Source organism: Camellia sinensis, chromosome 6, assembly GCF_055761805.1.
Source record: "Camellia sinensis isolate YWXY chromosome 6, ASM5576180v1, whole genome shotgun sequence".
Taxonomy (NCBI): Eukaryota; Viridiplantae; Streptophyta; class Magnoliopsida; order Ericales; family Theaceae; genus Camellia; species Camellia sinensis.
This window is the reverse complement of record NC_138966.1, coordinates 124,896,079-124,907,933: the sequence shown is the minus strand read 5'-3', so window position 1 is coordinate 124,907,933 and position 11,855 is coordinate 124,896,079. Positions and strand designations below refer to the sequence as shown.

Below are 11,855 nucleotides of genomic sequence, written 5' to 3'. Positions count from 1 at the left end.
TACAATTCTAGCGGTTCGAAAGAATAGGACAAAATATAAAAATTAATCTCACGTGTTATATCATATCTCAAGTTCTTTTTTGTGTATTGGTCTAATAAGTTGTTCACACATTGGTCTTATTAGGGCTTAGACAGATTAGGTCTTCAAACAAAACTAAAAACTGAACAAATCATATAAAATAATATTTGATCATTCATATCAAATGGTGGTATCCTTCCTACATTAGATAAGTATACTCTGATTGCTCCACATATCAAATGGTGAGACCTTTCTTACAATAAACAAATACACTCAGATTATTTTACTTATTCTTTGTGGTTGATTCTGAAGTTTATTTAGTGTCCATAGAATTTGAAATGAAAGTAATTGAAAATAATAGATTAATGTTAGAAATGCTTCTTGATATTTAACTAAAATAGATCTAAATGTCGAGTGATCAATTTGACTGATAATGGCGGGCCTGAGTAAAGTCCCGTTGGGTAAAGAAGAAGAAATAATAATAATTAAGAAAATAGTGAGATTAGAATTTGTTTGATTGCCTAGTTCAATATGTAAAGTTGAATGTATTTAGAAAATAAATTAAGTGTGCTTGATAATGTCGATAGAAATTTGGCCAAAAGCCTCTTAATATAGTTTTTTAGTGGTAGAACGACATTTCAGTAATAAAATTTTAAAGTATGAAGTCTTTCAAAATATAGATTTCTCTTGCAACATGGACATAAGGTGGACGCTTGAACTATCTCAATATATAGGTCTTTACCAATTTGTATCAATTAAGTAAGAAAAGTGAGTGTAAAGATGATGGGACCTCCAATGTGATCTGTGTCCATTACCATCATTTATGTTGATGTAGTCCTTGTCTCTTGCCATTTTCTTCTAGCAATCTTTGGACACTATAAGAAGTCATATGGTCTTCATAATCCATGCAACAGATGAAGGGAGAGTTTGTGTCTATATCTTTTCTATTTATGGAAACTGATTATAGAATCAAATATAAAATTTAAATAAAACAATAAAGATTTTTGAATCAAATGTCATTCAGTTGAAAATAATATTGACGGTATGCAACAATCCCAATTGCTAGTTCTCTGCTTGTATCAAAATAACAATGGCAAAGATTAGAAAACACTGGATTCTTGTTTATTGCTTGCAAAACTGACTAGGTAACAATAGTACCTCTACACCTCACCTGCAAGTTGGAATGATTTCTTCCTCTGCATCTCTTGTCCACAAGGACCACTCTAACTGCACTGCTGTTAGATGTAGCTAGCTTCACACCTCTCCATCATTCTCTCCCAAGTTTTCAAATGTCTTGAAAACATTTACATAATATGATTACAGGAAAATGACTTTGATCATATAGATAGAAGTCACATTACTCCACCACAATATAACGCTTATGTTTCTATTCGTTCTGTTTGTTTTCTGTATGAGTGTGTGATTCTAGTATCTGTTGTAGACTTTTACATTCTATCAGTGTGAATTACCTAGGAAAATAGTAATTGAGAATTATAGTTAAAATCGAGCTCTACTGATCAAGCTCTACTGATTAGCACAGTGTGTTAATGCAGACTTTTAGATATAAGTCACATTACTCCACCACAATATAGCCTTTATGTTTATATTTGTTCCGTTTGTTTTTTGTATGAGTGTGTGATTCTAGTATCTGTTGTAGACTTTTACATTCTACCGGTGTGAATGAGCTAGGAAAATAGTAATTGAGAATTACAGCTAGGATCGAGCTCTACTGATTAGCACAGCGTGTTAATGCAGACTTAAAAATTACATATACTGTGTCACATTAATTGTGTACATATATAGACACAGAGAAAGAGAGAGAATATATATGTGTATGTGTATGTATGTGTAGATGAGGGGATAGTCTTTCATGAGCGAGCTTTGTCGTGATTGGATCGATATTGAACGAACCCATCACTGTCTCACTCTCTTTCTCTCTCCTCTCTCTGAAATTTGGAAGCTGTGTAGCTAAATCCAGAGAGAGAGAGAGAGATATGGTGTGAATGACCGCCATTGTGCTCATGGATCAAGGCAAAATTGCTTGGTTCTTCCACCTGTCAATTATAAGATTCCTCTTAGATGGCCTACTGGAAAAGATGACATATGGGTTGCAAATGTGAAAATTACTGCACAGGAAGTTCTTTCCTCTGGAAGCTTGACCAATAGGTAAGTGGGGAGTGCTATTTTTCTTTATTCCAAAATTATATAGCATTAGGTCCTGAACTTATTTTTGCTTTTTAATTTATTTGGGATGCAGGATGATGATGTTGGAGGAAGAGCAGATCTCATTCCGTTCAGCTTCTTTTGTGTTTGATGGTGTTGAAGACTACTCGCATCAAATTGCTAAAATGATTGGGCTAAGAAATGAATCTAACTTTGTACAAGCTAGAGTAAGTAGATATAAATTGCTTTTTGGAATCAGCATCTTTAAAATGTCCTGTTTCATTGTTTTCCTCGTGCTTTTCCTTTCTCTTGGCTAGTTATAGAATAAAAAAAATTCCATGTTGTGATCAGTGGGTGTTACTGAACTGTCTGTGTTGATGTTTATTGCTATCATTAGTCTCGGTTACTTTATATATACTTTATCATAAAAATTGGAAAATACAATGACAATAAAATCTTCCTTGCTTTTATTTGCAAGACTCATATCTAGACCTCATGATTATACTTTTTTTTCCAGCATATAATTGCAAGTAATGGCTCGTGTAAAAACGGTTTGCATATCCAATGATATAAGTTTTTGTAATATACTCTGATGTTGTTATGTTCAAATTGAATTTAGACCAATCTTCAAAAGATTCAATATGGATATTTCTTTTATTGTGAAAGAGTTGTATGTCTGATCAACATGTTGGAACTGCTCATGTCAAGATTTGTTTTAATAATGGAAAAAATTCATTGACATCAACAATGATGGACAACTGCCAGTTAGGCGAGAACAACTCATCATCAACTGTTGTGGAAACGTCAGGGTTTATTTATTATATATCTGCCGAATGAAAGAAAAAACTTAATTAGCTTGGTATTTTTACAAAATAAATAAATAAAATCTATCTCATTTATACTGCACTTCTACGTTTCAGGCAGCCAAGTTCAGCTAATGCTTGAAAGAGGTCTTCTTACAATGCTTGGTTCTTAATTGCTAACTTGATGTAAAATTGTAGCAGATAGCTATTTTAGATTAATTGCTAGAGTCTGTGGCTGTTGATAAGTGTGTATTGAGATTGATTTGTTAGCTTTCTTAGTGAAGGGAATAGTTTTGTTGGTCATCTTGACAAAACCTGTAAACTTGCTATCATCAAGAGGACCTTGACTTTTTGTTCTTGTTCTTGAACTAGGACAGCCCATGTTCATAGAAAATGAGTGTTTGTTGTTAATCTACTTTTGTGGTGGTTACATGCCAATTCCATATACAATTTATAAAAGAAATCATTTGAATTTTTTTTTTTTTCATTTTCAGGGAAGCTGTGAGCTGCCAGTATTGCAAAGGTAAATTTTGAAGCATTAGTTTTTCTTTAACTTGTTGACCTCATAAGTTATGACATGCTGTGATGCTACTGCACTTCCCTTTCTTTTTCCCATGTTACTAAGAATGTATAACTTTAACGTCTAGACTTCTACTCTACCTATGACTATGAAAAAAATCAGGTTTCATGTTTCAGTTTTCCATCAGCAACTTGAGCTCTATGTGCATGGGCAAGACATTGTAGATTGCATCTAGTGTGATTATGTTGAGCTTCTCTTTTGACATATGAGCACGTCCTTTTTTCTTTTTTGCATGACATTTCTTGATTGTGCTGAGATGGAGAAAATTTCAGTCAAGAAGATCGACAAAAGAGGTACATAAACATTTGTCATTTTTCTTTGTTGGAAATGAAGTGAACGATCATCTGCACCAGTATTCTTTGTTGTTGAGACCGCATGTTAGAATTTGACATAATGTTAGATGTGGTAAATTAATACATTAAAAACACTTTAAATGTCCTAGCCAAAAGCAATATTTTGAGCAAAGAAAACGGCAACAACAACAGCAGACAACTGGGCTAGACAGCTTTTCTGATGGAATGAAGACATGCAGTCAGCATCAAAATAATAATCGATCACTGGACATTCTTAGTTTGCTTAACTTATCAATAGTTGTTCAAAATTGCGAGTCAAGCTGCCGCAGTGGGAAGACTGACTAAAATTTGAGTCTCTTTTATAGAAGTTACTGGCTTCATATTTCTCTCTATATCTCTTTCTTGTTTGGTGGTTGAGATATAATTTATGATGTTGTTTCATATTATGTTGTTACTTAATTGCATCAGATATAATGTTGCCTTCTCTTTTCTCTACAATTGATAGAGATAATACTTCTAATGATTCATCTCTCCCTTTCCATTTCTCTCTTTTGGCAATCTTAATGGAAATTGGTCAGACATGATGAAAATAAAGATGGAGTTGTGTTCATGCTCCCACAGATAAAATTAAGCAAACCAATTCAATACTAGTTCAAGAAAATGAGTGTTTGTTGTTAATCTACTTTTTGGGGAGGTATTGAGGTCTTGATGATATTGAAGAAATGAGCTTCTTTTTGAAGTTATGATTTTGGGGGATATGTTTTCGTACTTTGTTGATTGATGCAGTTACAGAGCATTTGATGAGTATGAGGGGATTGAAGTTGCTTGGAACCAGATCAAACTCTATGATTTCCTGCAAAGCCTTGAAGATCTTGAGAGGCTCTACTGTGAAATTCATTTGCTTGAGACATTGAAACACCACAACATTATGAAGTTTTACACTTCTTGGGTTGATACTGCAAACAAGAACATCAATTTTGTCACTGAAATGTTCACTTATGGGACTCTAAAACAGTAAGTACCATGAAACTTCTCATGATTTCTTGATCTTTTCCTTGTTTCCTCTTTTGATTATACTCAATTGGAGGTTTCATAGTGTTAGGTTTTATTCTTGGCAATCCCGTTTGACAAAACTCCTTTCAGTTGTATTTATTTTCGCACTTTTATTTCAGTGAGGCTATGAGTGTTTAGATGCAAATCCAACCCGAATTGTGCTTTTCAGAGAAGGTACTACCTATGTTGTCAAATCCGGAGACAAAACATTGTGTTGATTCAATTGTAATTTTTTGTGTTTTTGTTCTGTCCGCTCGAGCGGAGCTTTGTGAGCTCGAGCGTAGATTAGCAGGTCTCAGTATTTTGTCAGGGCAAGCAAAAAATTCTGGTGGGTGTGATTTTACGCTCGAGCGGATTCTCCTACGCTCGAGCGCATCTCAGTTTGTTCGCACGCAGTTTTTGGTCAGTCTGCTCGAGCGGGCTGTGTTGAGCTCGAGCGGACCGCGCGATCCCAGATTTCCAGATTTGATTAAAGAGTTGGTTTTCTTCTGAAATTAGGATTACTTTTGGTTCTCTATAAATACTTGGTTTTCTCCCAAAACTAAGTGATTGATGGGACTTCTCCAGATCTTATTTTTGGATCTTAAGGTTTATATCTGGAGAGATTTTGCTAGTTTTCTTTGATGTTTTTATTGAGTATTCAACTCATGATCTAAAGAGAGTACATCAAAGGTTTGTTTGTTATACACAAAAGAGAGAGTTATTCTTCAGTTGTGGATTCTGAAGAATTCGAGTCTGAAGCTTTGGTGGAATCCGGAGTGGCTCATCAGAAAGACAATTCCGTGGTGAAGATGGGGTTGGAAGAGGCACATAGAGGTTGGTTCAATTAGGCGTTGTGGATTCGCTAGGTAATTTAGAGTATACCTGTGTAATTTCTTTAAATCTTCTTAGTGGATTGTTCTTGTGGCTGTTGCCCGTGGTTTTTTATCACAGTTGGAGGTGTCCAATTGTGGTTTTTTTCACGTTAAATCGTTGTGTCTCTTTGTCTTAATTGTTTGATTGGGATTGTTATATTCTGCTTAAAATTGATACATAATCACAAATCAACATCTAGGGGATTTCTAGATTTTTCAATTGGTATCAGAGCAGGTCGTTCTATTTTTTTTAAAAAAAAATTCCTTTAGAATGAGATCTTGTTTGATTTGTGATAATGGATTCAAAGAGATTGGTTAATGATGAATCCTCGGAGAGTGATAATGAAGAACTTGAGCAAGCTTATGAGAAGTTGTATAAGGAGTCTCTTAAGTTATTCAAATTGAATGACAAACTCACAAAGAAACTTAAAGCATGTGAATGTGAGAATGTCAAACTTAAGTAGGAGATTTCCGAGGCTAGGATCAATGCCATCAAGATAGCTGATGATCAACAAGTTCTTTGTGCAAAACTGTTAACTTGTGAGACAGAGAGGAATGAGCTACTGCAAACCCATGCCATGCATGAAGAAAAGATTGAATCTCTCGAGATGTCACAAGTTGCTTTGGAAGAACTAATGATCAAGAAAGAGGAAGAGCTCAAGTGTGCTATGACTACCATTGGTCTTTGGAACAAAGGATCAAAGACTTTGGAGGATATCATTGGGTCTCAACACATGAGTTGTGACAAGAGTGGCATTGGCTTTGGTGGTAAGAAAGAGCAAAAACAGAATGCCTCCTCATCTTATGATACAAGAACTCAAGGAAAGGGAGGACAAAAGATTCAACAAGAGGAAAGACTTCTCAAACTCCCTAGAGTTGGTAAGGTAAAAGAAAAGAAGGTACACCCTGTTTTTATTTGTCATCATTATGGTATGCATGGTCATATTCGCCCTTATTGTTATAAGTTGCATGGGAAAGTGTCTCAAAAGGGTAGAAATTCGAATACTTTTTGGGTTAGGAGACAGCCTTACATGTCTAAGCGGAATACCAAGATTCATGAGGGTGTTCACAACACCGCGACATTTACCAAGACCGCTAGACCTAATTTTGTTAAGATCAAAAAGATTTGGGTGAGAAAACTTGACTTGTGTTAATTTGTTTATTTGTTTTAGCTTTTGGATTTTTGTGTGTTAAACATGTGTGCTTGTTCATTTTTTTTGTCTTGCTTTATTCTTGAAAAAAAAAAAAAAGAAAAAAAAAATCCCAAAAAGATTTTCTTAGTATGGTTTTGCAAGCTTGAAATTTTTGAGTTGTCTTTGGTGCATATAGGAATTGATGAGAATATCCATTACATGTTAATATATGTGTGCTTTCTGTGGTCATTACTCATTTGGAGTGTGCATTTTTTGATTAGTATGTATCATTCTATACACACTCTTGGAATAGCAAATTTTGGAGTCTTCCGCCTTAGTGATTTTTTTTTTTTTTGGACTTCTGGCATTGTATCTTTTGCTTTTCTAGAGGAATTGACCTATACTAGCATATCATGGGTGATGTTGAGTCTCTTAACCACCTACCATCTTTTTGCACCTCCACGGCTTTCCCCTTAATTCTTTGCAATCTAGCCATGAGGAAAAGGCTACCTCAGAGTCACCAACCAGGCCATCCTTATTATATCCATGCTTCTCTAGTTCGGTTTCCATACTCTTGAGCGTGTCAGCCACCAATGATTGTGCAAAAGAAAAAGAAAAAGCAAAAGAAAAAGAAAAAGAAAAAGAAAAAGAAAAAGAAAAAGAAAGAGAAAGAGAAGAAGACAAAATATGCAAAAGAAAAAAATGTGCAAAAGAAAGAAAAAAAAAAATTCATTGATTGAGGGGAGCCTCCGCCTTTACTCACCAAATACCCCTTGATTCCTAGTGATTTGACTTTCCTTTGTCATGCTTAAGATTCTCTTGTCGGAGGTCCAGTTTTTATATCACTACTAGGATTGAATCTAGTATTTGTCGAACTCCAAGAGTCACACATACACTTTTATCATGGGATCTATGCTTTTCACATAATGCATCATTTTCTTTCATGAGGAATTTTCTACAGACTGTGCACATTGTGTTTACTAGTAATTGTGCTTCTTGGATAATCTTGTGTGTTTTAAGGTACAAATCTGAAATTCCTTGCTTGCTTCACCATATTATTTTTTTGTCGTTTTCTTCTTGTTCACTGTTTTTAGTGTTTGTGGTTGGTTTTAGTGAGGGGGAGTTTGGTTCATCTTGATGTGGGTTGGTAATGGAGTTTGGTTTATTATTGCAAGAGTTGTTTAGCATGAACACTTTGTTATGTTTGGTAAGGGAGATTGGCTATATGTTTTGCATGTTGCTATGCCCTATTTGCCCTTCTTGTATGTTCATGGTATTTACATCGTCATATCATTGCTTGTGTGGTTTATGATCTTGCGTTTGTTGTTTGAGAGTTGTTTTTCATGAGTCTTAGTTTTCATCTATTCATGTTTTCCATCTCATGTTTCAAGATAATCGTGTCATATGTCTATTACTCTTTCATATACTCTTGTGGGACTAATAGTTGTTTTGGAGATTGTGGCACTAATAACTGTTTTGCAGATCATGACCTTGAGAAAGAAGTTGGCTTTTGTTGGCTGTAATGGGTTGGGGTGTTTAGGATTTTATTTGTTAGGTGTGTTTTGTCACGGCATTGCCAAAGGGGGAGATTGTTAGGTTTTATTCTTGGCAATCCCGTTTGACAAAACTCCTTTCAGTTGTATTTATTTTCGCACTTTTATTTCAGTGAGGCTATGAGTGTTTAGATGCAAATCCAACCCGAATTGTGCTTTTCAGAGAAGGTACTACCTATGTTGTCAAATCCGGAGACAAAACATTGTGTTGATTCAATTGTAATTTTTTGTGTTTTTGTTCTGTCCGCTCGAGCGGAGCTTTGTGAGCTCGAGCGTAGATTAGCAGGTCTCAGTATTTTGTCAGGGCAAGCAAAAAATTCTGGTGGGTGTGATTTTACGCTCGAGCGGATTCTCCTACGCTCGAGCGCACCTCAGTTTGTTCGCACGCAGTTTTTGGTCAGTCCGCTCGAGCAGGCTGTGTTGAGCTCGAGCGGACCGCGCGATCCCAGATTTCCAGATTTGATTAAAGAGTTGGTTTTCTTCTGAAATTAGGATTACTTTTGGTTCTCTATAAATACTTGGTTTTCTCCCAAAACTAAGTGATTGATGGGACTTCTCCAGATCTTATTTTTGGATCTTAAGGTTTATATCTGGAGAGATTTTGCTAGTTTTCTTTGATGTTTTTATTGAGTATTCAACTCATGATCTAAAGAGAGTACATCAAAGGTTTGTTTGTTATACATAAAAGAGAGAGTTATTCTTCAGTTGTGGATTCTGAAGAATTTGAGCCTGAAGCTTTGGTGGAATCCGGAGTGGCTCATTAGAAAGACAATTCCGTGGTGAAGATGGGGTTGGAAGAGGCACATAGAGGTTGGTTCAATTAGGCATTGTGGATTCGCTAGGTAATTTAGAGTATACCTGTGTAATTCCTTTAAATCTTCTTAGTGGATTGTTCTTGTGGCTGTTGCCCGTGGTTTTTGATCACAGTTGGAGGTGTCCAATTGTGGTTTTTTCCACGTTAAATCGTTGTGTCTCTTTGTCTTAATTGTTTGATTGGGATTGTTATATTCTGCTTAAAATTGATACATAATCACAAATCAACATCTAGGGGATTTCTAGATTTTTCACATAGTTTTTAAATCTGGGTTCTCTCCCTTTTTGTTTACTTGGGCAGGTATAGGCAAAAGCACAAGAGAGTCAACTTTAGAGCAGTGAAGGATTGGTGCAGACAGATCTTGAAAGGTCTTCTCTATCTCCATAGCCATGACCCACCAGTCATCCACAGAGATCTCAAGTGTGACAACATTTTTATCAATGGCAACCAAGGGGAAGTGAAAATCGGCGATCTTGGCCTTGTGGCAATTCTTCGAAAATCCCATGCTGATCACTATGTTGGTATGTTTAATTCACTTTCCTAAAATAGAACTCGCATATTAGAGCTAAAAATTTGTTGGGGTATACTAATAATGACCTTTTATCTGTTGTAAAATGACTTTTTGTGATGATATGTAACTCTCTGTGTGAGTGATTGGTTGATTGACACAATTAAGGGAAATCATTGAGTTAGTTTTTATCTATTTTTTGAGGTTAATTAGGGACACCAGAGTTCATGGCTCCAGAAGTATATGCTGAGGAATACAATGAATTGGTTGATATTTATTCCTTTGGGATGTGCTCCTTTGAAATGGTCACCTTTGAATATCCCTATAGTGAATGCACTCATCCTGCTCAAATCTACAAAAAAGTTATCTCTGTAAGTGACTTTTGAACTATATTCACTGGGTTGTAGGGTTTATGCAATAGAATAGTAATAACATAGATATATACTGTGTTTTGATTCTTCTTCCTAATTGTAATTTTTTAATGGTATCTAGCTGGGGATGGTGTTTGTAATCGGGCTTCATAACTTGATACTTGAGAATTTCTATGGAGAATTGGAATCCAATTTGGATCTTGGAACTTCTGAAATTAGAGGGTGATATTTTGCATCATCTATTCCTATTAGAGTATTTTATTAATGTAGAACAATTTATTGGTTAGTTTTCATCTGTTTCCGTAGAGTAATTGCAAGTTCCAATTCTTTAAAATAGTGATTTGTTCGTTTTAAGGCAGAACAATTTTAGTTGATATGTTATCTGTTCCTATATTTATTCATATTTGGATTTGGATTTGTTCTGCTCTTGTTGTAACAACTCCTTAGTTCAAATGCATAATACATATATATATATATATATTGAGAATTGGCATTCTTTATTCAATTTTGTATCTCCTTGGATGTGCATGTCAGCTCTTGATTGATTAAGTCATCCCACTGTACATAATCTTTTGTTTTATTGTCTGCAAGAAACAAGATTGCTGAAAAAAAAAAAAACTGCTCTATTGGATAGAAGTGTGTTAAATTATTTTTTTTCTACCTTTTTCTGCGGTTTCAAAGCCTCAGAAATGACTGATTTGTTTAAATTGTTCTTTTAGGTACAAAACCTTTTTCAACAGATGGTGAGTTGTAATGCAAATCTTATGTTTTATAGTTGTTAACACTTCTAGTGTTATTGATTTATGCACTTTACCTGATTTGGCTTCCATGTTCTGATGCAGATATCCAGACCAATGACGACTATAGATTCTATGCTATATCAGCTGAGTTCAGTGAATTTAGTAACAAGGACAAGACATTAAGGCCCCGTTTGTTTTGGGTGAAAGAGAGGGTATTGGGATTGCTAATACCAAGGTATTAGTAATAACTCATGGGGTTTGTCTTGATGTTTTTCCTATTATTTTTTGGCGAATGTTAAAACATGATTTGTAGATATGTTATTTTGTAATTAATGGTGGTTGGATAGTAAATTGAATGGGAAAGTGAATTAATGATATATTTGCTACTTGACAGCTTTTCATATAATCGGCTTATTTTTTGACAAATGTTCATTTTAATGGAAATGGGAGTTATTGTTTCATATTAGTGCTACTTTTTAATTTTATTACAGGCATTCTTTTAGTCCAACCACATAAAATTAGCACAATTTCAAAAAACAATTAAAAAAAGATATAATGGCATTTTCAAAATCCCACTATATAGCTAATGGTTAGTTTTTTCTTTTTAAAAAAAGAAAGCTATGACGACGTTTTTGTAATGTTGTTAAAAATTCTTATGTACCACATTTAGCGGCGTTACAACAAATTAATGACGTTTTTAAAGTGCTGCTAAAAATTGTCATGACGTCACATTGCTGTTATGTATCACATTTAGCTGCGTTTTTCAAAATGCCGTCTATAACAAATTAATGACGTTTTCAAAGTGTCACAACGCTACAGCGACAGCTACGTCCTCGACGTTTGGTGCTAAACGTCACAAAAAGAATAAGTGGTGTTTTTGGCACTTATAGCAGCGTTTTTTAAACGTCGCTAAAAGCTGAATTTCCTACAGTGCTAATAGATGATGTGACATAATTTTAGAAGTTTTAGGTA

General features: G+C 34.9%; 1 protein-coding gene across 3 annotated transcripts; it reads left to right on the top strand.

Moving 5' to 3' along the window:
* The first annotated feature begins 2,645 nt into the window (after positions 1 to 2,645).
* On the top strand, positions 2,646 to 11,124 carry LOC114316001 (putative serine/threonine-protein kinase WNK9). 3 transcript variants are annotated; one of them, XM_082874661.1, is made up of 6 exons: positions 2,646 to 3,857; positions 4,007 to 4,871; positions 9,565 to 9,785; positions 9,986 to 10,143; positions 10,863 to 10,886; positions 10,986 to 11,124. In XM_082874661.1, the coding sequence occupies exons 2-6, from the start codon at positions 4,786 to 4,788 to the stop codon at positions 11,064 to 11,066; spliced, it is 570 nt and encodes a 189-aa protein (XP_082730787.1). In that variant the 5' UTR covers positions 2,646 to 3,857; positions 4,007 to 4,785; the 3' UTR covers positions 11,067 to 11,124. The 3 variants fall into 3 exon arrangements, with proteins under 3 accessions (XP_082730787.1, XP_082730788.1, XP_082730789.1); XM_082874662.1 differs by having other exon boundaries at positions 2,646 to 4,871; XM_082874663.1 differs by lacking the exons at positions 10,863 to 10,886; positions 10,986 to 11,124 and adding an exon at positions 10,265 to 10,595.
* The last annotated feature ends 731 nt before the right edge of the window (positions 11,125 to 11,855 follow it).

Excerpts from the sequence above, each read along its gene's own strand:
- LOC114316001 (XM_082874661.1), top strand. The coding sequence starts at position 4,786 with ATGAAGTTTTACACTTCTTGGGTTGATACTGCAAACAAGAACATCAAT. Across the intron at positions 4,872-9,564 it reads ACTTATGGGACTCTAAAACA|GTATAGGCAAAAGCACAAGA; the intron begins GTAAGTACCATG and ends TTACTTGGGCAG. Across the intron at positions 10,887-10,985 it reads AAAACCTTTTTCAACAGATG|ATATCCAGACCAATGACGAC; the intron begins GTGAGTTGTAAT and ends GTTCTGATGCAG.